Source organism: Cyclopterus lumpus, chromosome 10, assembly GCF_009769545.1.
Source record: "Cyclopterus lumpus isolate fCycLum1 chromosome 10, fCycLum1.pri, whole genome shotgun sequence".
NCBI classification, from domain to species: domain Eukaryota; kingdom Metazoa; phylum Chordata; class Actinopteri; order Perciformes; family Cyclopteridae; genus Cyclopterus; species Cyclopterus lumpus.
The window spans coordinates 7,065,944-7,091,683 of record NC_046975.1 but is presented as its reverse complement, the minus strand read 5'-3'; the positions used below and the strand labels follow the sequence as shown (position 1 = coordinate 7,091,683).

Here is a 25,740-nt window from a genome sequence, read left to right as displayed (position 1 = left end):
ACTACAATACTCGTACATGACAGATTGTTATTTAACCATAGCTGATAGTTAATCTATTTCTGGGAAAGCAGCCCACCGACTCCACCACATGTGCATGGTTGCGGTTAATTCACCCATTTGATACATTAGTGCGGGCGCTGCTGCCACCTTTGTCTGTGCCACTGCAGCCTGGCAGCCACACGTTCATGTTGCCCATTGTGGACCTATACGGTGGCCCCTTTCTCCTTCCTCTCCTCTGGCCCTTGTAAGTGAGGGGTTGGGGGGGGGGGGGGGGGGGGTTATCTGCTTGGCTCCAGGACTCGCTCCGGGCACACTCACAAACACACTCTCGTATACTCTAAGCGGGCTCTTATAGGGTTGGACGTGGATGGAGTCCAGGAGAGCAGACATACTTTCTGTCCAAACAATGAGATTTCTGAAGTATCAAGAGCGTGTGGGGGTGTGGTGTGTGTGTGTGTGTGTGTGTGTGTGTGAATGCACTGCCTGTTCTTTTTTCTAAAAAGTGCATTTGTGTGTGTAAATGTGGCGAACCCTCATGAGGGAGCGAGCCAGAGGGGGAGCAGAAGGAGGACAGGAAATGAAGGGATGAGAGACCCCTAGCTCATTCTCCATCAGGGCCCACCAGTTAAGCAGAGGATGCGGTCCAACAGTGAGTCAATGAGCACTTTGCCTACGGCTGTTACTGAGAGCGGCTCTTCCCCATCAGCCATCAGCAAACAGCCGGTGGGAGTGGGCATATGCTCCACTCATAGTCAAATCTATACAAACGAGCTGTAGACCACAACGAGCTGTGTGAGTAGCGCTCGCTAGCGTCGCCTTTTCAATTCACAATCGTGACCTTTATCGTTTCCAGTGCAACAAATTCTGACATGATGGATTGTGTGACACGTGTGCGTCCTGCGTGTCCATGTGAGTGAGTTGGGGAGGCACCTGTTGCACGATGGTGGTCAACTCTAGGCAGAGCTGCACAATATTGTTCTTCAGTAATGAATACTCTGTCACACTGGCGAACGGAGACCTGCAGCAGACAAGAAAAAGAAAGATGATGATGAAAACGTGGAGAACTTTTGTAGAACATTGTAGTAGTGTCCTGGTCCTGATCACATTCTACATTTTGTTATTGTTTACATCAAATGTTCCTGTTTGAAGTGCAGCGTTTATTTGATCCAGGGAAAATTAGCTCCCAAAAATCACATTCTATCTTTCTGTCTTAAAGGACGTGATTTTTGACACATTGGTGTTTTTATTTTGTTCTGTTCATTCATTTGCAAACCGTGTGGTTTTATGATCGGACAGTAAGAGACAAGCAATAAAAAAACAATGTATTCTCTGCTTCTCTCAGAGCACATGAGCAAGTGATAAAGACAAACAACAATATTTGGTTTCATATCGTGGCCAAGAGGCTGTGCAACACGGGGATCTACCGAAGCTCAAACACAGCTTTATTTGTAAGTGTTTTTTATTCTGTATGGTTACATCAGCGGATCTAACTTTCCGATAACAAGAAAACACCCAACCTTACCCATCTATGAATTCTGGTTCTGTATGAAGCGTAACAATATCTGGAGCACCTGATAATGTAATAACGCACAATACACAATAATACACGATACAAACAACCTAAGTTTATTATGTGTTATCATACAACGCACTCTCCTTCACAACTCATGAAAGAGCAAATAGGTGATGAGCCTCAAACTAGCGCAGGCATTTAACATTAGTCATTACATGCATCATGTCCTTTCAAAATAAACTTCCGACTTCACAGGAAATTATAGATTCAGGTAACAGAACCAATTAGTTGGGTTTAGGAAAAGAGCGTGGTTGACATTACCTTGTCTGAATATGGAGTCACATGACGTACGATAAGTCTACGTCGTCTTCTAGGTAAAAGTCCTGTGTGTGTTTTTTTTACTGCCATGTGTGGTTAACTCACTAATTTCTAATAACAGGTGTTCTTGCTCGTACATAAAGATATCATTTATATATTTCGATGTTTGTGATTGTCCTTTTGTAATAGTTTCCTAAAAATGAACGGTCTAATTCCCTAATTGATTTCACAGCATGGAGGTTGAGGCGTGGTCGCTACCTGTCGAGCCAGGCTAGCAGGTTCTTGGCTGCACCAATCAGATCCACCACCGACGTGAGGAAGTCGTTGGGTAGCCTCCGTGACGCGCGTCCGTCGTAGTGTCCGCCCCTCCGTCGGCCCAGGATGAAGTTCTGGAGGTTCTTCGCCGAAGCGTTCAGCTTGTGGGACAGAGTCCGGAGGTTCTCCGTCTCCAGGCCATAATTCTGGAGGACAAACAGAGGGGTCTGTTTCAGGAGCAGAATCACAATGATGTATCGCTGCTGCTCTGCTAACGAGCAGCTTTCGTGACGCAGTCTGTCTGGACACTGTGCTAGAAATCAGTGCTTTGGAGTGATTTGTGGCAGTGAGTTGTTTGATTAAAGATTAAAGAAACCATTTTGGAATCTGCCCGGGAGTTAGTCAGTTAAGTCCTATTGAGCTGGATTTAAGATGTGGTTGCCTCAGCTAGCTAGGCTCTCTCCAAAGCTCAAAAATATGACATTCACTTATTAACACTTTGTAGACACAAAAACAAACGTAAAAACAACCATTTGTGGTAACTAGGCCCACACTTGATTCAGAAACATGAGATAGCTATTGATCATCTCATCTGACCCTCAGCAAGCAAGAGATTTACCGAAATGAAATACAGGTTGATATAAATCCTTTATGTATCCACAAAGAAGCATGAGGGAGTAAATATATTTTGGAATAGATACAACATAACTTACACGTGTGTATCTAATAACCTTTCCACAAGTTTTATAGGTAAAGGGGGGAAAAAGCATTTACTGTGATTGAACTATAAGTTCTTATTCTGAGAACAAGAATCACTATCTCTAAATCTCCATTAGCATTTTCATATAACAGTCATAACCCCACTCCAATACAAGAACAATAAGCTGGTCGAGTAGCCCATTACTGCACTGTGACCCTTTTAAATAAACACACACACACAGACCGACTGAGCCACATTGCGCTCAGCGTCCCAAGGCAACTCCAGTCATGTCCTGCCTGACAGAGCCTGATTCTTGCTGACACAAAGGCAACACACACACACACACACACACACACACACCTCCTTGTAAAGTCAGATGCACAGCCTTAGCTAGACGTATCTATTCCTCCTCTGCCTCTAGATCTATTCTACACAGTCACGACCACAGTGACTACAAAGGAGAGAGGGTTTCACTGTGGCAGCAGAGAGAGAGAGATAGAGAGAGAAGTGAAGAACTAAAGAGGCAGAAGACAAGCGAGCGAGAGAGAGGAGGAGGAGAGAGCACCCGGCTATGCATCTCACTGAAACTGGGTCATACATCCACTGCGTTCTGTATAATCTTGTGTTCTGTGATAATGTCGATGTATACATGAACTTGGAGCGCACATGTTTGCACAGCTGTAATTAGCCTGTCCTAGGATTCGATCTAAAGCTGTGTGCATCTCTCTCTCTCCAGGGGACAGCGTGCTGAGATGAAGGGGGGGGGGGGAATAATGCCCTGTGTCGACTGTCTGAATGTGTGTGGAGAAAGAGAGAGAAATAATTTGAGCAGTGCGTGCATTTGTGTGCCTGTGTGTGTGTGTCAAATCAATAAAGTAAGAGGGCGATGCCATTAGGAACCCCCCCCCCCCCCCCCCCCCCCCCCATCTCCTTCCCTCCACCTTCATGTCGATGTGGTTGCCATGGCAACCATGTGTGGAGTGGCCTCTCCTCCATGCTGATTATTTCTACCATTGTTGTTCGCAGAATCACACTCAAGCGCTGTATACATGAAATGTAAACGGGAGACTTGTCAGTATTAAACAATTTTCTTTTCCAAAGTGAAGCATCGATCAGTCCCACTGCACTGTACTTTCTCGCAGGGTTGCGTATATCACCTATAATAATCAAGAGAATATTGATTGTCTGGGTTCGCTGCTCAACTCAGGGAGATGAGTTTTGTTTAATGAGTGGATTTTAGATGTTGCAGGTTTACCCAAAAAAGGTGCAGCTACAATGTTCTGCAATTTCCATCCATCCATCAAAAAAAGAAACCTGTCGTATCAAATGTGCTTCATTTATTTTTCTTCTTCTTTTTCTTTTTTTAATGGGACTGTTTCAAAGAAAGCGTTCTAATTCAGAGAGTGCAAAAACAACCAGACGAAAAACTATTACTGCACAAGACCATCAACAAACATTTAAAGCTACAACCAGTCAGGGTTCTGTTCACAGCCATGTCTGTCTGAACGAGTTTTTCAAAAGCGGGTTTTGTGAGTGGACAGTGACCTTTGACCACCACATTTGAATCAGTTCATCCTTCATCTGTGAGAACAGTACGTCTAAAATCACTCAGAGACAAACATGCATGAGCACGTAGGTGTAAATCAAACAAAGTGGATGAGCTGATAGGTCAGATGATAATGGGGGGTTTCCTATATGGGACAGCTGAGGAATCCTGTCTAATTAGCTCAAATGAAGATTAGAGATATAAATTATGGCTAATAAATAAATAATTACTATTCAATAACGTTCACGTAACCAGCAGTATTATTAAAATCACTTTGGAGGCACACAGGTTGGCACTTAAAAGGCCCCAGCATGGAAAGCTGACTCATCGGTGTAACAGTTACAGGAGGAGATGACGACATGAATCTATTTTTTCAGAACAGAAGCAAAACTGGGACATTATAGAAGCTCCCGGCTTCTGCTATCACCACGTCGGGTTGTAGAAAACAAAAACGAAACAGGCTGTTTCAGAGAACCAAAAGGTACAATATACGTTAGAGGGGTGTATCCTGTCAAACTGCTACATTGCAATGTGTGCTAAGGCCAACTGTGCTAGCGGGCTGAAGCGCTAGTAGCGATTAGCATACCCATTTTATTACACTGCGTCTTATTGAAACAGTTTTAAATGAGCACACGGAAGCATTCTCTCCGACGCCTCTTCTTGCCTCTACGGGGTCTCTTCTACAGGGTCTCCTCTAGGGGTCTCCTCTACAGGGTCTCCTCTAGGGGTCTCTTCTACAGGGTCTCCTCTAGAGCGTCTCCTCTATGGAGTCTCCTCTAGGGGTCTCTTCTACGGGGTCTCCTCTAGAGCGTCTCCTCTACGGGGTCTCCTCTAGGGGGTCTCCTCTAGGGGGTCTCCTCTACGGGTCTCCTCTACGGGGTCTCCTCTACGGGGTCTCTTCTACAGGGTCTCTTCTACAGGGTCTCCTCTAGAGCGTCTCCTCTACGGGGTCTCCTCTAGGGGGTCTCCTCTAGGGGGTCTCCTCTACGGGTCTCCTCTACGGGGTCTCCTCTACGGGGTCTCTTCTACAGGGTCTCTTCTACAGGGTCTCCTCTAGAGCGTCTCCTCTACGGGGTCTCCTCTAGGGGGTCTCCTCTACGGGGTCTCCTCTACGGGTCTCCTCTAGGGGGTCTCCTCTAGGGGGTCTCCTCTACGGGTCTCCTCTAGGGGGTCTCTTCTACAGGGTCTCTTCTACAGGGTCTCTTCTACAGGGTATCCTCTAGAGCGTCTCCTCTACGGGGTCTCCTCTAGGGGGTGTCCTCTACGGGGTCTCTTCTAGGGGGTCTCCTCTAGGGGGTCTCCTCTACGGGTCTCCTCTACGGGGTCTCCTCTACGGGGTCTCTTCTACAGGGTCTCTTCTACAGGGTCTCCTCTAAAGCGTCTCCTCTACGGGGTCTCCTCTAGGGGGTCTCCTCTACGGGGTCTCCTCTAGGGTCTCCTCTAGAGCGTCTCCTCTACGGGGTCTCCTCTACGGGTCTCCTCTAGGGTGTCTCCTCTAGGGGGTCTCCTCTAGGGGGTCTCCTATACGGGTCTCCTCTAGGGTGTCTCCTCAAGGGGTCTCCTCAAGGGGTCTCCTCTCCGTTCTGCCCTCACACCGTTTTGATTGGGCTGATCGCTTCAGTAACATCCAACACAAATAAAGACATGACCAGATGGACCGTCTGTCCCTCTTCATTTTTTTGTTTGAGAAATTAACAAGTACAAACAAACAAACAAACAAGGCCTCTTTACAGGACTAATTCGCCTCACGTTGAGCAGTATCGAGATCAAATCAAAAACAGAATAACTATTAAACTGCTTGAACTGCAATTAACTTTATTTACAAGACAAATATTTCTCTACCTGCAGTTTTCTGTTATAACTTGTTACATTTACTCTGAGCTGTATTTAAGCGATGTAAATTAACTAGTAAGTCCAAACATTTTAACTGTATCAGTGACCTCTTGAGAAAAGCTAGCGAGCTATAGCGAACCCACAAGAGAGAGAAAATGAGTAAAAAAAACAAACGTCTTTGGAGAGCTTCTTTGTGAAGCGGGTTTTCTGCAATGACAGTGACGAAAACTAAGTTACGGAGCAAACTAAACTATTGTTACCGTTTACTTATTTGCCTATAAATGTAATTCATTCACTGGACTATAGCAATCATCAATAATTATGTGTGAAACTGTGGCTTGGATGCAATAGCTGATATTGAATAAAGAAAAGGTACATTATATTTGCGGCCCACGGTGTATATTTTTGTTTTGAGTTACATTAAAATTAAAGAGCTGTTTCAATTTTCTCAGTGTTACACATTTTAATGTAACTTCAATACAATGACATCTTTTTCTGAGCCGTCATTTCATTCTTGGAATGAAATGCCCATTTCCCAGCACATCTCGCTGAAAATTCACTGCATCCAAAACCTACTCAGCATAGATGCTGGGGGCAAACGCTCTATTGCATATAGGCATAAAAGAAGGGACTTTTCCACATTTACAGCGAGACTGAAAGCTCAGTCAGCGCTTGCAACTTGCATTGATCCAGGGCCACAGAAGCTCCCCTTTCTTTACAGCATAAAGACCAGAAAGTCATAACGGTTGAGCCAGGGGAACAGTGTTTCGCTTTCCTTATGATAAATTATATAGCTCACGACAGTAAATCGTCCTTTATCATCCAAATATCCACAGTGTCTCCAGGTAGAGCTTTGTTCCTTTGTTACCTGGAGAGTACAGCTAATGAAAGCATTGGAGGTCAGGTGTGAATTGCTTTCCCTTGGCTACCTTAAAAGGATAATTTTGATTAATTACGAATTCAGTTTTGGCATTAATTTCTATTGATTATGAAAAACATTTCACTCAACAAAGTAGTTGCGGAGATCTTGGAAAACACTGCAACTTTGCCACAACAGTCACAACGGAGCAAGAAGTGAGCAGTGGCGTTAACAGAGAAGTTGTAAACCTGCCAACAGTTTAGACAGATTCATCTAAACCACATTTGAGCATTGGCCAAAAAACCTTTAAAAATCCATTTTTGCACACTTTTGACTACCAGTCAAAAGTTAAAAACAAAAGGTTAATTGTGTCCAATCGAATGTCTGAGAGGAATTCAGTATATTTGTTGTAGAAAGTCCTCTGAAAAAACAGATGTTACTTCATATGAATGGTCTGCTACAAAAGTCCTGTTTTGTACATGGACAACAAAATGTAAAAGATTGATTCAACTCGACCGACTGAAAGGACAGAAAGAGACAACGATCCCTCTGAGCAACAGCTGAGTAAGAAAAGAAGTAATCTCCGGCATCAAAATGAGTGCAGATTTTAAAAGGAACAACTTCTTGTTTCAGTGTCAGGTGTTTCACAATAATGGAGCCTATAACAAGCTGGAATTAACAGGCAACATGTTGCTTTAGCGAAGATATTTGAACTTCAAAAAAGAAGATATAGACGGTTGGTCTACAGCTAGAGCTGATCAGGGAACATTAGCATACGGACAAATCACAGTTTAAACCGTTGTTGGTAAATAAGGATCTAGGGTCACTTATATTTTTCTGGCCTGGAAAACAAATTAAATATCAAAGGGGTTTTTCGGGGACATCGACTAAATGTAAGTTTAATTGAAATGTAAATAAAATACATTTGGTGTCTGAATTGTTCTCTTTTTGTTTCCGTTAGAAGAGCCAATGTTGAAGGAAAGAAGAAAAAAGAAAAAAAATCTATGCAACAAGTTGCTTCCAAACCTTTCAACGATAGTGCCGGTCAAAGTTTCTTCCCCAGATCTCAACAATTAACTCGGTGAGCCCAGTGTTATTTTATCAGATAGGAGCGATAGCTAGAGCTACAACAAGTAGGACCCAAGTTGGGATAAACTGGAATTATCTTTTAAGGCCGCTCACAGCAGTCGGCTTAGGGATGCATCTTGTCTACCTGGCACCCGAGTGTGTGGTGTGTGTCCAGTTTCAGGACATGTGGTGATTGCTGCTCATTCCCAGGCTGGAACGTTTGAATGAGAAGGGATGCTGATTAGCAAGCACACACAAGCATGTGCGCACGCACACACACACACAAACACAGACACAGGCGCACGGTACAAATTCAAACAGTCCAAACTAATCCAGCCATGTGTGCCTGGGAGATAAGGTGCATCCTGCGTACTCTTTCTACATACTCTCTCTCCTCCTCTGTCCCTCTCACTCTCCCTTCGTCTCTTTCTCTTTCTCTCTCTGGGAGAGTAGCACCTAATTCCCCTTAATTCCCTAATCCCGAGCAGGGCCACTGCACATAGTCAGCAGTGACCGAGGCAGTACACACAAAGCAACAAATGATGTGGGATCTTTTAGCCACTTCTGAGGCCAATATCAATTACTGGTCGGGGGGAAATAAGCAATGACAAATATATAAATATCTCTACCTGTGAGAATGTCCTCAGCAGTTACATGAACTTGCCTCAAATTGGTCTTAAAGTAATTCTGAACATTTTTTAAATGAATAAACAGAATTGGTTTGACTTCAAAGTAGCTGTAGCTGGAAAGCTAAGTGCCAGAAACATGCAAACTGTTTCACTCAATAAAAGAGTTATTGAAGAGGGGAGAAAAAAAACTCTTAAAGCTATATATGACAAACAAAACCACAAATTTCTGTGTGACAGGAGAGTTTATATGGAAAATAAAAAAGTAGTATATTGAATTGGCCTCCACTCACCTGATAAAATAAATGAAAAACTGAATTGTTCTCACTCTTCTAGTAACTATTTCACAATTTTCAACATTGGCGAACTAGTTTTAGTTCTGGTTTAGCTAACAGTACTGGTAAACAATGCCTGGCTGAAGCTAATGTCCAACAATAGAGCCCTGCCAGCCAGTGCCCCTCATGTTTAACCGCTCATATGACGTAGTATATGATGTAGTGTATACTTGTGTATGATATAGTGTATGATATAGTGTATGATGTAGTGTATAATATAGTATATGATGTATAGTGTATGATATAGTATATGATATAGTGTATGATGTAGTGTATAATATAGTATATGATGTATAGTGTATGATATAGTGTATGATGTAGACTACATCATCCACTACAGTATACACTATATCATACACTACATGATGTAGTGCATGATATAGTGTATACTGCTGTAGTATATGATGTAGTGTATACTTGTGTATGATATAGTGTATGATGTAGTGTATGATATAGTGTGTATGAAATAGTGTATGATGTAGTGTATGATATAGTGTGTATGAAATAGTGTATGATATAGTTTATGATATAGTGAATGATATAGTATATGATGTTGTGTATGATGTTGTGTATGAAATAGTGTATGATATAGTTTATGATATAGTGAATAATATAGTATATGATGTATAGTGTATGATATAGTGTATGATGTAGTGTATGATATAGTGTATGATATAGTGTATAATGTAGTGTATGATATAGTGTATGATATAGTGTATGATATAGTGTATTATGTTGTGTATGATATAGTGTATTATGTTGTGTATGATGTAGTGTATTATGTTGTGTATGATATAGTGTATGATGTAGTGTATGATATAGAGTATGATATAGTGTATGATGTATAGTGTATGATGTAGTGTATGATATAGTATATGATGTATAGTGTATGATGTAGTGTATGATATAGTGTATGATATAGTATATGATGTATAGTGTATGATGTAGTGTATGATATAGTGTATGATATAGTGTATGATGTATAGTGTATGATGTAGTGTATGATATAGTGTATGATATAGTGTATGATGTAGTGTATGATATAGAGTATGATATAGTGTATGATATAGAGTATGATGTATAGTGTATGATGTAGTGTATGATATAGTGTATGATATAGTGTATGATGTATAGTGTATGATGTAGTGTATGATGTAGTGTATGATATAGTGTATGATGTATAGTGTATGATGTAGTGTATGATATAGTGTATGATGTATAGTGTATGATGTAGTGTATGATATAGTGTATGATGTAGTGTATGATATAGAGTATGATATAGTGTATGATGTAGTGTATGATATAGAGTATGATATAGTGTATGATGTATAGTGTATGATGTAGTGTATGATATAGTGTATGATATAGTGTATGATGTAGTGTATGATATAGTGTATGATGTATAGTGTATGATATAGTGTATGATGTATAGTGTATGATGTAGTGTATGATATAGTGTATGATATAGTGTATGATGTAGTGTATGATATAGAGTATGATATAGTGTATGATGTAGTGTATGATATAGAGTATGATATAGTGTATGATGTATAGTGTATGATGTAGTGTATGATATAGTGTATGATGTATAGTGTATGATGTAGTGTATGATATAGTGTATGATATAGTGTATGATGTAGTGTATGATATAGTGTATGATATAGTGTATGATGTAGTGTATGATATAGAGTATGATATAGTGTATGATGTAGTGTATGATATAGAGTATGATATAGTGTATGATGTATAGTGTATGATGTAGTGTATGATATAGTGTATGATGTATAGTGTATGATGTAGTGTATGATATAGTGTATGATATAGTGTATGATGTAGTGTATGATATAGTGTATGATATAGTGTATGATGTAGTGTATGATATAGTGTATGATGTATAGTGTATGATATAGTGTATGATGTATAGTGTATGATATAGTGTATGATGTAGTGTATGATATAGTGTATGATGTAGTGTATGATATAGTGTATGATGTAGTGTATGATATAGAGTATGATATAGTGTATGATGTAGTGTATGATATAGAGTATGATGTAGTGTATGATATAGTGTATGATGTAGTGTATGATGTAGTGTATGATGTATAGTGTATGATGTAGTGTATGATGTAGTGTATGATATAGAGTATGATATAGTGTATGATATAGTGTATGATATAGTGTATGATGTAGTGTATGATGTATAGTGTATGATGTATAGTGTATGATATAGTGTATGATATAGTGTATGATGTATAGTGTATGATATAGTGTATGATGTAGTGTATGATATAGAGTATGATATAGTGTATGATGTAGTGTATGATATAGTGTATGATGTAGTGTATGATGTAGTGTATGATGTATAGTGTATGATGTAGTGTATGATGTAGTGTATGATATAGAGTATGATATAGTGTATGATATAGTGTATGATATAGTGTATGATGTAGTGTATGATGTATAGTGTATGATGCAGTGTATGATATAGTTACTATATCATACACTGCATCATACACTATACATCATACACTATGTCATACACTATACATCATATACTATATTATAGTATATGATGTATAGTGTATGATATAGTGTATGATGTAGTGTATGATGTAGTGTATGATATAGTATATGATGTATAGTGTATGATGTAGTGTATGATGTAGTGTATGATATAGTATATGATGTATAGTGTATGATGTAGTGTATGATGTAGTGTATGATGTAGTATATGATGTAGTGTATGATATAGTGTATGATTTAGTGAATAATATATTATATGATGTATAGTGTATGATATAGTATATGATGTATAGTATAGGATGTAGTGTATGATGTAGTGTATGATGTAGTATATGATGTAGTATATAATGTAGTGTATGATGTAGTGTATGATGTAGTGTATGATATAGTGTATGCTGCTGTAGTGTATGATGTAGTATATAATGTTGTGTATGATGTAGTGTATAATGTAGTGTATGATGTAGTGTATAATGTAGTATATAATGTAGTGTATGATGTAGTGTTTGATGTTGTGTATGGTTCAAATCGTAATGCTGCTCTCTCGCGGCTTCTGTCAATCCTATGGTGTGGTAGCTAGCTAACGTTATGTTAGCTAATGTTAGCCAACTAGTGCTGCATTGATTATAGCTAAGATGACTCAAATCAACAATCTCACAACTGTCAACACTTCCTCAGCTCACTAACTTGCTAGCGGTCTGTCAACTACACCAATTGTCTCATTTGATCTACGATAGCTAGCGAACATTAGCCTAGCATTCACCATGTATAGCTAAATTAGAAGATCAGACACATGTCTGCCCCCCTACCCCGCCAGAGATATACTCCATATATACTCCAATCCGGTGTTGGTCTTCGTCACCACTGTCGTTTGTGGCGGGAGTAGCAGGTGCTTCCATGTCTGCTTCCATCATGAAATCAGTCATCTACTCATGTACTCGCTTGCTAGCTAAGTTAGCATCCTGGGCATCACTGGGAATAAAAGAACGCGGCTTTGAGAGCACTTGTTTGCAATTGTGCATTAACGTGATTAACCACTGATTCAACCTGCTTGCTTGGAGTCTTGTTCCACCACAGTGATTCATTTGTTTCTAAAGATAGATTTGATTTTGTAGCGAGTAACGAAGGTTTTGTTTTCTTTTGTTTTCAACAGAAATATGAATAGTAAAGTAAATTACAGATATCCCAAAAAACGACTTAAGCACATTAACAAAGTATTTCTACTTCGTAACTGTACACCACTGGCTGTAGTGCATGCTGCTCCAGTGTCACTTCTTGCAGCAGGAAATAATTTTTACCTGACAGAATTAGCTCACTAACGCAGTATTAGGCTATTTATTAATGCATTCACTTCTGTTTTTGACTTTATTACCTTTGGTTGCAGTTGTGTGTATATGTGTGTGTGTATATATATATATATATATATATATATATATATATATATATATATATATATATATCACCCTCCAAAGTCTAAGTGATTGAGAGTAAACAGTGTCAGCAGGTGACCGGGGCTGACTGACCAGGGCACAGAGGAGGTCGACAGCTTCCAGGATGAGCTCCTGATGGCCTATTCTGGTGACACCCAGCTCCTCCAGTTCCTGATGGGTGATGTGCAGCAGCTGCTCTCCCCCCATCTGCTCCCGCTCGAAACTCTTCACGTACTGCTGGAGACAGTCATCCAGACCTGAGAAGAGACATAGACGGACACCAGATTAGCCAGGGCTGATGTATGGCACTGTATATCATCATCATCATCATCATCATCATCATCATCATCATCATCATCATCATATCTGCATATGTGCACAATAAAGGGCCTGCAGGTCAACCTCAGCCAAAGAGGGACAAAATATTCAAACTGGTCTAATGAGTGCTTTAGAGATTTGTTGGGCCCTTCCAGAGACCGACATATTTAAAAGAAAGTAGGAAATATTGATTACAGACTTGAATACACATTTGAGTTCCCGTCTGTCATGTTGTACCGAATCCTGGTCCACATACTGTCACAGCAACACAGAATTAAGGCAGTGTGCACACACACACAGAAACTCAGTGCGAAAAGCTAAACGCCAGCCCTAAAGCCAAGGATTTCACCAATGCTTTATTGGCAACTTTCTCTCATCTAGAAAGCACATATCTGTTGGTTTGGCTTTCTGGTATCGGTTAATGTTTGCACACCGTGCTGTAACAGGATGTTCGACATGCAAAAGAATTCAAAGCCGCGCACGCAGAAATACTGACTTTCATGCATTTACATTCGGAGTGATTAAGGGTGTGTTCAAAATATACCCGGAGAGACGTGACCAACATATCGACGTATGACTTTCCGTTGTTAAGCCGTGGCCGCCTGCCACGCAGAGAGCAAATCAGCCACACAGAGACGCGGTGGGTCCGGGATACTATTGATCAGTGTGAGCCTCTGGCTTTGAACCAAACAAAGTCAGCAGAAAGCACCCCTCCCCACAGACCTAATGAACAAGGCCTCTCCAGAATGAACACACACACGCACACACACGCGCACAAGTGGAACCTCTGGGGCCCACAAACGCTGCATACTTCGAACGCAATCACACATACAAATACAATTACGACGGCTGCTGTTATTCGGGGGGGTCTGGACGCCTCGATGGAGACGTGTTGTTAAAGCCGAGTGGAGTTGGGAGGAAAACACTGACGCCCACGGGAGGCGACGCTGACAGAGAGCAGACAGTGCGGTAGCACCTTAACACAGTCGACACACACACACACACACAAAGGATGAGCAGGAGGCATCTTGCGCTTGGTGTGCCATGGGACACAGCAGACGAAATGTAAGCCTGCTGTTGCTTCGAGTGACACGGACAAACAATCTCGTTACATACAGCGCAGAAGAGCAACTGTGACTCTTCACACGTCTGTAAGAGGTATAAAGTATAAATTGTTTAATGGAATACATTCCCGATGGACTGAACCCTCGGATCACACATGTTGGGATGTGTTTCACTTCCAATGGTATGCAGCGTGCCTCAAGTTCGTGGATGAAGTATGTGAGAGAATGTCCATATAGGTGCACGCGGCGGTGACCTGTTTGTGTACGGGTCATTTGGTGTGATCTTGTCAAGAAATTTAAAAAACATGCCTCATGTACACATTTGAGGTACTCGTACTGTGTTTTAATTTCACGTCACTCTCGGTGTTCTACGACTCCACTGCAACTCAAAAGAGAAGTGTTGTACTTTTTACTCCACGACAGTGACAGATATAGTTACTAGTTACTTGACACATTTTACAAACTCTACAAATAGGGAATTTTACATATTGTGAGTGTGCAGTTCACTTGTGTAATATTTTCACTGCAAGGCCTATTACTATTTCCTCCCTGTGACATTGTTACTTTTACTTTAGTGAGGACTTTTTTTTTTTCCAGTTATTTGCATTTGATTTTTAGGGGGAGCTAGTTTCACAGTTTCATTTTGTATTTTATGTGGGTAAATGTGAATCTGAAAAGTAATTAATAATAAGAGTAAAAAGCGCAATACTTGTCTGTGAGATGAACAGTATTATATTACTTTACTGAGTAAAGTACAAGAACCTCAAAATTGTCAACATTTTTTATTTTTCACAAGAATCCTCTCTGTGACAAATTCTTCACTAAGAGTAAGTGCACTGCTACGTTCCAGCATTATATTAAAATGTGCTGTTTGTCTCGTTCTTTCAGTGTAAAGCGTTTATTACAGTGGGGGAAATAGTCTGTGGCAGTCTAATAAATCATCACCAGTACAAATGGACTGTCCATTCAAACTTCTTCAGTTCGCCAGCAGCTTTAAGTAAAGAGTCGGTCGTGCAGGGAACATGGAGGCCGAGCAGAGAAAAAGACTGTGGCTATAATGACCAGGACTTCTGAAGGTGTGACTCCTGACCCCTCACTATCCGTGACACACGAGAGGAGAGACACAAAAAAGAACAGAGGTGGCTGTTTCTCAAAACGGGAATCTTTATGTCCACCCTGAACGGAGGTGAGGCTCCCGAAACCAAAACCAGCGCACACATCTCACTTCCTCTGCCACGCTCACGTTCCCTTCCCCCTGGGAGCCCTTTTTTGACTCTGTGATGTTTTATACTGAAAAAAGAATTATTAAAACCGTTTTGATATAAAAAGACGTTGTATTGTGGTTATTTTCTTGGAGTTACAATATTTACTATGTTTCTAAAGGTCACAGCAGTCATACCTTGTGGCACATTATGTCATCGCATAAGTGCAATATCTGACCATTATTCCAAAAATGATGCCATTATAATATCTTAAGTGCACGTTTAAGATTATCTGCAGGGAGACTGATACTCATGTATACTCACTCCAGTCCTCTTCCTGGTGTCTAATCGTTGATAGTTGCACCTTATTTTTTTGTATTCCCTCTCTCGATCTACAGTTAGTATGAATTATATAAAGGGGTGATGAATAAAGAATCAAAGAAGTCCAGGCTGAGTACCTCTGTTACCTCTGGGAATGCCCCCCTGCTAAAGCTATGTCCTAATTCTGCAACACACACACACACACACACACACACACACACACACACACACATACACACACACACACATTGAATGGGCTTCCGAGTTGACGGCGGTGCATCTTTTGTGCCAGTTCTCTGTAAGGGTATGCTGGGATTTGTTGTTTCAAACGAATCTCAGCGCATGCACGTGCACGAGCAACAGAGCTGCGCCCGGACACGAACAGGCATGCGCGTTGTGATACAGCTGCCAGCCAATCAGATGAGTCAGAATGCTTCCCCTAGAGACCAAACAGCTGATCTGGGTTCATCTGCCGAGTTCATATGCCAGCTGGAAATAGCACATGCTGCTCACACAGAAACTAACAGTTTGTGTGGGTTTTATATAAATAAAATGGTGTAGATGTGATTAGTCAAAATCTGCACCAAACAACAAATGCCTTCTCACATTTAACCATTCACAGTAACTGCAGGAAACATAAAACTGCTAGTAGTAGGAGACCCTGCCTGCGTGCAAACAAACAAAAAGTAATTTTGCATGAGTAATGTCGGAAGTGTCTCTCTGTGTAATCAAGTCGTAAGCTGCTGTTTCCCCCGGGAGCGATGCTGACTTCAGAATAAGGTATTTCATCACAGCTTCGCCACAGAGAGTCTTCCACTGAGCCGCTCGTGCGGCGGCGGCAGGCCACACTAATGCCTTTCCTGTAAATAATGCCTTTCCTGTAAATAATGCCTTTTCTGCTGCGATTCACAAACTAAACATTGAGCAGTATTTGCTGAGCCAGGGCTTCGCCTGCATATCTCACGCATCCATCACTTTGAATGGCTCGTCCTAACACACATTTGTCGGTTGTCAACAGTCTGCCTTTTCCCCCCTCTCTCCTTCCCACAGTCTGATAGAAATAATATGATTACTGCATGCAGCAGGTACTCACAACACTCTGCTGCGACACAAGGCTTTTTCACTTGAGTGGAATGGGAGCCTTTTTCAGAGTATTTATAATAGTGCCGGCTCTATTTAAAGTCTGGCTATACTCTCTCGTGCTGCATGCTTTGTATTGTGAGATACGGGATCCCACATGAATACACGTCGGGGTAAAACGTATTTTGGTTACTTCACTTCAGAGATTCCTGTATGTTGTGCTTTCGTCTTTGCTCTTATTATCACACGTTTCAACTGGGCGGGACTCATTTGGACAAAAGTCACATTCTGCCATCTACCAATCAGGAGTCAGGAACATTTGAAATGTGGCCATTGGTGGTGGGATGTCTCAGCAGATGTGATCAAACCTGATCAAAAGTGCCCCTGAAGTCTCGATTCATTATTTTCAGGGGCTTTGAGCTCCAACCATCTCACCAGATATGTACTTTGTTCTTTGTGTTTTTAATTAACATAAGCAATAGTCATGAGGCTAGAACATGTGTTTTTTAGGTTCAAGATTGCACGATGAGGTATGAAAATATGTCTCTCAGCAGACCGGAGTGCAGAGGCTTGAGCGAGCATCGCATGTTGACAGCTTCATCCACATTTCATGCAATTCCCTCAAATCTCTCCCTCTTTCCTGAGCAAAATAAACCCCTCCTCTTCGGAAGACACGAGGGTTGCCAGGCAACCAGAGCAAAAGAGAGAGAGAGAGAGAGAGAGAGAGGCCCTCCGAGCAGAAGTGAGGGATCAGCAGTTGCTGCCCCTCAGGTCCCTGCACTGATGCTAGGCTAAGGAGCACAAACACACACACACACACACACACACACACACACACACACACACAAACACTAGCCTATGTGGTCCACAATAGAAAAAACTGTATTTACAGCTGAATATGACTCAAAACCCTTGCGCGGGCGGAGCGGTTACACTGCATCAACATCAAGTGAAATCAGACTATCAAACCTAAGCTTTCTTGGGAGATGGTTTGGGAGCGACGGCAGGCATGCTATGACTCCTGTCCCATCACCTTGCCGCCCCCCCCTCAAATCTACAGCCTCCAGCTGGAGTAAGTGCTCCAGCGAGTGGGAAGAAAAGGCACAACGCTCACTAAAAATATTCCGACTGTGAAATATTCATCACATCTTGACAGAATATTCTTAAGAGCGTGGCATTTTCGCTCGCTGGTACTCGGGGCTTTCAAGTGCACCGCGGCCTTCTTTTCCTCTCCGACATCCAGGGAGGTGTCAAGAGGCAATCTGAAGGAACACAAGGACGGGAAACGGGGTCAACCGGGAAGCTGCGAGGAGTTCAGAGGCGGAGCTCCACTCTGAGGACCGAACCGACCTCCGAGAATCTGAAGTCGACTCCAGCAGAAGTAATACGTCCACATGCACTTTAGCTTTAAACTTGTCGAGAGCAACCCGTCAAGGAAGCACACTTGAAGGTCACATGTTGACATTAAAGCTGCTATGATGCATTTATTTATTTTATTGGGATCCAAAAAGGGGTACATAAAGGTGGTAGCCAAACGGGGTAGCCCGTACTGACCAATCCACAGACAAATATCGCCTGAGACATTTCTGGCAACCACAGCTGCCGGTAATTCACCGTATATTACACACATTGTTTTAACAGTGTACCTGCCCAGCACCAAACAGCTGAGAGATAAAGTTATCTCCATGGGGAAGAAAGGTGTAGCATTCGCGAAAGATATACGCTAAATATGTTTTTTCCCTATCGGTTGGTGGAGAGAAAAACAGAGCAAAAAGACGAGACTCAACCGAAAGGCTAATGTTGCCGCTGGATATAGATAAACATATGTGTACTATAACTTTATAAAGATGGTAATATGTCACGTGTGTTCTGATACATATTCCTTTGATTGGTCAGTGTGCTACAGGCGAGCTGATAATCGTGAAACATTATGCGTGCACACGCCTCGCTGGTTCCTCAATGAATCTTCTGTGGTTGTTGTTTTTATTTATATTGCTCGGTTGTTGCGTACTGAACTCGTTATTTGCTATTAGTGCCATAACATGTAATATATCAATTGGCCTCTGAGAGTGCAGCATTTGTCAGAATGCTACACCACTCTTTTTAAATGTCATTATGCCATAAAGTCGATCAGTCCAATTATTTCATGAGTCTGAAGCCTTAACAAGCTGTTGGTCTGAGCTTAAACAAACTAGCTTTGCAGCGACGTTGACAGCTAAGCTGAAATAAACTGTTAACTTCCTGGCAACTATAAAAGGATGACTGCTTAAAATCGAGCTTAATCTTTTAAGTCAGGGTTTGACAACGTGTGCTGGCTTGTAAACGCAGCAATTAAGTTGTCACGTCAATTTGAGATATCCACAAACCCTCCTCCCCCCGCAGTGGACCCTATGCTGCGTGCGCACCGTGCGATCTCATGTAGGGTCCGAGGATGGGAAACTTTGTATCAAGTTAATATATGTGCTCCTAAAACTGAAGCACCCCGGAACAACAGGTGCAAAAACCAACCCAGTGAAACACATACGAGAACACACATACACGCACACAAACACACGCGCGCGCACACAGGCCCCTCTGTCCGAGCGCCCGGATAGAGCGAGTGCTTTGATATGATGCCCACTGCATCCTCCCATTCTCGGCACCGCTTTGCCACCCTTCTCTTTCTCCGTCATGCCCCTTCCCCTTGCACAGTCCCCTCGTTTCCTCCCCCCTCTTCTTAGGCTCCTCGGCCTTTCTTTCCTTTTGCTTCGCACCTCCCCATTTCTGAATGCGTGTCCCTGCTCCCTCTCTCTCTCTCTCTCTGCTCAGGGCCATGAAACAGGAGAGGAAGTGTGTGTGTTCGTGCGTGCATGTGCGTGTAGTGCGGCGTATATATTCGCTTCGGTATGCGTCTAATGCTGCGTTCACACCAACAGCGTTGCGAATATTCGCAGCTGTGAACGCATAAATGTGGATTCAAGGCATCCAGGATGTGGATATTGGGCATCTGCGTGCGTTGGTTCCCCATCGTATGACATGTGCTGTGACTCCGACACGATCAGATCGGGTTTCCATGACTACCGATGCCCCACTTAAAGCCGCCGCTCGAGAAACTGTGTGTGCGTGTGTGTGCGTGTACGCGTGTGTGTGTGTGTGCGTGTGCGTGTACGTATGTGTGTGTGTGTGTGTACGTGTGTGTGTGTGTGTGTGTGTGTGTGTGTGTGTGTGCGCACATACATTTCTTAGCGGTATTCTAGTGAGCATGTTCCTTTGAGCGCCTGTTTTCCGCGTGCATCCATATATGCCTTTCTTTTTTGGGTGACTGGAGGAGTTTCCTCTATTTGTGCGCGTATGTTTGTGCGTGTGTGCGTGTGTGTGTGTGTCCTCATAATAAGGCACGCTCTTTAATCTTTAATGCAGCTGAAACTACAACAAGCACACAGTCGGAGCCAGGGCAAGCGTGTTTTCCAACACAGACTTCTTCACCACGCCAGCGGGAGACTAAATCACACAGTATGTGTTGGTAGTAAACATGCCAACCCCCCCCCCCCCCCATTTGGACACTCAAAGGGCCAAATAACATCTAGAGGATTTCTTAAACAGAGGAGCAAATCATCCCCCCACGCATCTTCCATCATTCACGGTGAGCGCTGACTGAAATGTTACACTTTATTTTTAGATTATTATTTTTTTATATATAGGAAAAGGCGGGGAGATTGAGCCGCGGTGTGTTCATTTTCCCGTCAGCGGGCTGGCTAACCGCGCGCCTCCAACCACAGGCTGATCTGATGAGGTGCACGCAGCACGGAGAGGCAGAGGACGAGTCCGTTTTTATTGATTGGCGTATTTATTTTTGCCTTTCATTGTTGCCTAACACGTTAAAACACCGCTCCTTACGCGTCATTCCTTACACATCAGTTGTGTCTGCACACACAGATACGTACCCCCCCAACCCGCGCGCAAAAAAACACACAGCAATAAAGGAAACTCCTCCGGTGTGGGTGTTAAAATCAAAACAAACGCTGATGAGTCATCTTTCTGTGAGCCTCCCCAGTGTTCTGCTGCTGGAGCAGTCCTTCTACGAGAGACACGGTATGCACGCTGCTCGGACCGGCGGCCATGTGTCCGGTTCTTCTCCGGCGCGGAGTATCCCGTCTCATATTCTTTCATATGACAGGAGTGGAGTGATGAGGTCAAACAGGAGCATGGTGTCCACGAGACTTGGATAAAGCGTGTCTTTTTTTCGGGGTGGGGGGCTGATAATGGCTTAATGTCTCTTAAGATCACACGAGGCCAACCACAATGCAAATGTGCTTTTTCAGAGGTGGAAGGTACATGAGGGAAAGCCTCCCTGACGAGGCATGCCAAGTAACCAACCGCGAGCACATTTACGCATGAAGGCCTGGGCCTCATGAGGTATTTGAGTACATGAGTATTATTTATGTATTCACTTATTGACTTATTTCTCCATTACATTTTTACTCCATTAGTTTTTACCTAAACATTTGTCGAACACCGATAGTTACTTTGTAGACTAATATTTAACAACAATGTAATTATCTTGTAAAATATCATAAATATTTATAGATTCAACTTCAGGAATATCATATAAATATATAAACAAATATATATATATATGTAAATATATATATATATATATTTGTTATATTTTATATATATATATATATATATATATATATATGTATTTTTGTGTGTGTGGTTTTGATACTTTTTTTTTTCAGATGTGCATATCCCGTCAATGTACGTACTCTATATGGTAAGAGATTCTTCTGAGATATTTAAGGCCTGTGGATATGAAATGTTGGTATTGTTATAGAAACAACTGCAACGTTTTAAATTGGAGGGAAAGATTTCCATTGGATAACTTTAACTTCAATAAAGCATGTCTTTCCCTATAGTGAAGTTGTGAAAAGAGAGTTTTTTCCCTTAAAAATACAGGTGTCCCCCATGGCTAATCTCCAGTTCGAGCTAGAAAAAGAAAAAAGAGGCCAAATGAAGCACCTGTCCTTCCGCCTTTTACTTTACCCAGAAGAAGAATACTTCATCCAGAAGAAGATAAGATCTGAGCATAAGCCTGCCACTGAGGCCACAGATAAAAAAGAAAAAGGAACAGAAAATAGAACTCTGAGCCCCGGCTTCTTCGTGGAGGAGGCCGGGAGACGCATGCGAGGGAGACCACCACTGGGTTGGCTGTGCCCCCCCCCCCCCCCCCCCCCCCCCCCCACACACACACCGCCCCGCCCCGCCCCGCCCCCGTCCTTACGTCGCTGAGGACAAACCTAGACTGTTTTCAGTGCACGAAACCAGCGAGCAACAGCATGCGTGCTGGCAAAAAAAATGAATTCGGTAATTCCTTTTCCACTCTCGTGCTGAGCTTGAAGAAACTTTCCCCTTTCCGATACTGTGGCGATTTCCTAGTGATCACAATTTGAGATTGAGGAACAGGATTTACAGGAACAGTAGGTGAGTTGCGCCTGTTCCTCATTGGCCGACTTACGTCTTCCAATGTGTGTCTCCTTCCGCGGTGTTTTCACACGCTACGATCCTGTACAGCTAAAGGAAGACATTTATTTGATTGTTTCCCATTTTGCAAACCTAGAACCACACTTTCGGCCGACTATACTCAAACCTCCACTCTCTTAATGGACTCTTAATGGAGCAGAGGATTGAAGCCACGCTTCTCCACACTGAGGACGTTCGATCGCAAAAGCAGGAGCCATCTCTAATCGCTCGACGTATCGCATCCTCAACACTGCCAGTGTGTGTGTGTGTGTGTGTGTGTGTGTGTGTGTGTGTGTGTGTGTGTGTGTGCGTGCGTGTGTGTGTGTGTGTGTGTGTGTGTGAGGACACAACCAGGAGTATACATCGCTACACTGTGGCTTTGAGTCATCACACAGAAGTGATGAAGTCATTCAGAAGTAAAGGGTCCATTGTCTGTCAGGCCTACCACAGCTTCTGTCACAGCTCTGTGACCCATGTGTGCGAGAACAGCTCCTACCACACGCACACACACACACACACACACGCACACACACACACGCACAAGCACACGCACACACACACACACACACACACGATTAGTGATTACTCATTCACACTGTCAGTTTGAAGGGACGTATGTCTTGCCAGCAAAAGCGAGCAAACGCGGTGGGGGGGGGGGGGGGGAGAGAAGCGAGTGAGATCGGCGCGCGGTTGCCTTATATGGTAAGAGGCATTGCGCTGTCCACGGTGCTGAATCCGACTGTAATAGGTGTGTGTGTGGGGGGGGGGGGCATGCAGCTAACTACATTAATCAAACACGCGCAGGCACGCACACACACACACACACACACACACACACACACACATACAGCGAGAGTGGGGACATGGGCTTGGAGCAGTGAGTGAAGGGGCAGATGACATACGTTCCACATTCCTTGAGTTTTGCTGCTGCTGACTCCATCATCATCATCAGCAGCAGCAGCAGCAGGCTTGGCTGGCACTCTCAAGCAAGCGAGATGACAGAATGCTGAGGCTCCACTCCCCGCTTCTTTTTGTTGGGGGGTGGGGGGGGGCGGACATCCATTTCACTGCACCGGCTCAACAAACGCATCCCCCCCCCCCCCCACTAATATTTAGTGACTTTAATCAGCCTCAAGCTGTTTGAATCCAACGGCTAAAAGCGCACGTCAGCCTGCAGGTTTTGTATGAGGGAGAACACACATGCACAGTGTGGCCCTCCGCTGCTCACCCACCACCACCACCACCACAACCATCATCATCATCCTCGTTCTCGCCACAAGCAGCACGAACATCACCCAGCTTGATGCAAAAGAAGGGATCCACATTTACCTTTCATCCAGTCCAGCACTTGCTTTGGCGTCCATTTACTTATAGGTTCCATAACCAAGGCCATGGTGTCACGGTCTCTCCGAGATGAACGGCACAGGACTCAATGCGGGCGACATAAAACGAACTTGCCAGTCACATCTGGGATGACACGGTGGGCGAATCTGAGGGAGACGAGAGGTTTGTCAGTTTTATTCTCCCCATCAGAGCATGGCCGCCTGCAGAAACGGTGAACGGGATGCGGTGGTGCAATCCACGCGCACACACGGAGACACGCACACGCGCTCTCACTCTCCTTTTCCCTCCCTCCTTCTCGTTCCCTCACTCTCTCTCTCTCTCTCTCTCTCTCTCTCGCTCGCTCGTGCCTTCCCGCCAGCAGCCCCGCGCGCTGTGAGAAGTGGATTCGGTGTGCGCGAGGGGATGGAGCGAGCCCTCCCCTTCCCCTCCCGCCCGCCTCGCTGCAGCATCACAAGGGCCACCACTCATAACACGGACCAGGGAATGGTGCAACGCACACCATATAGGGAGGATCTCTCTGCCCCCCCCCCCCCCCCCCCCCCCCCCCCCACACACACACACACCTTACACATACATAGAGAGAGAGAAATAGAGAAATAGAGAGAGAGAGAGAGAGAGAGGGGGCAAGTAAGCTACACAAATAACTTCAGCAAACCTTTAATGAAAGGAGTGGTAAAAACGCAGAGTAGGATATTTTGAGTACACCACACGCCATAAGTATACATGAAATATATATTTCAGACACAACACGTTTTCATGATTTGTACTTTCACAAATAATTCGTGTCATCATTAGTTCAAAACATCGTTGCTGTCTGCACGTTCTGTGTGCATTTTGGCAGGCCGTGGTTGCAACATCACAAAGCAAGGGTGATGCTTATATGTCAGCTGTTTAAAAAAAAAATGTGGATGAGGAAATCAGCATCAGTTGTCTGCCGCCGCTGCCGGTGCATGAGCTCCACTGAGAGAAACAGCGCCCCCTGCTGCGCACCTGGGACACAGGTGACGTCATGGATTAAAGCAGCATCCCCTCCACACACACACACACCACCACCTCCACCCAAATAAGGCTCACTTAAGGTGGAAAAAGTAGTAAGAGGTAGGATGGATAGATAAATAGACACACACAGTAGGAACAGATCACGAAACACAAGGATCATACTGTAGGATAACTTACTTTATTTATGTAACACGGAACTGACAACACAAAACAAACAAGTTTCAAAGTGCAGCTATGCCGTGTAGATCTACAACACCTCAAGCAATTAAGGGATGCTCTACAAAATAACAATAATGTTTGGCGGAGTCCTTCAAATGAAAACATATGGCACTGGGCGATGGTGTTTATGTTATTGGCAAGGTACCTCTTTAGGGGCAATGTTTGTTTCGACCTGGTTCAAAGGACAGAACATTTATTGCACTGTTTGCCTATAGTGGTTTGGATGGCTGCGGACAAATTCTTCACATACATGCTCTGTGTCTTTCTGTCTGGTCTCTCTCCCTGATACATGGGCCATACTGCAGCAGAAATGCTAATAAGCTATAAGACTGTAATAAGTCGGTTGTGTTTCTGACGGTGCAGTATTACAGGATGAGGAGATGTTAAGGGCTGGAGTGATTTTGTAGCTAAATAAAACATCTGTGATACTGTATCTTTTACAGTCATTTGATCACGAAGATACAAATAAAAGTGATACATTCATTGCAGGACTATATAGTTCAGTGCAGTGTTGCCAACGCAGGTTGTACAAGGATTACAATGTAAGTATAGCTGAGGATGTAATGTGAACCAATCAATTTTTTCTAAATGCTGATTTTTACATTTTGAAATATGCACAAACTTCAATAATAATAATTGATGAGAAAAGTTCATAAAAAAATAATAATAATCGAAATACAACATTTGC

General features: G+C 43.0%; 1 protein-coding gene across 1 annotated transcript in view; it reads right to left on the bottom strand.

Annotated features, from left to right (window-relative positions):
* Window positions 1-23,883, bottom strand: part of si:ch211-26b3.4 (connector enhancer of kinase suppressor of ras 2) — a 53,119-nt gene extending 29,236 nt beyond the window's left edge. Inside the window, exons 1-4 of the mRNA XM_034543445.1 lie at window positions 23,820-23,883; window positions 13,097-13,260; window positions 2,090-2,292; window positions 931-1,018 (exon numbers count right to left, since the gene is read on the bottom strand). Of these exons, the coding sequence (XP_034399336.1) occupies window positions 931-1,018; window positions 2,090-2,292; window positions 13,097-13,260; window positions 23,820-23,883 (519 nt within the window). The remainder of the gene's footprint in view (window positions 1-930; window positions 1,019-2,089; window positions 2,293-13,096; window positions 13,261-23,819) is intronic.
* Between the last annotated feature and the right edge of the window lie 1,857 nt (window positions 23,884-25,740).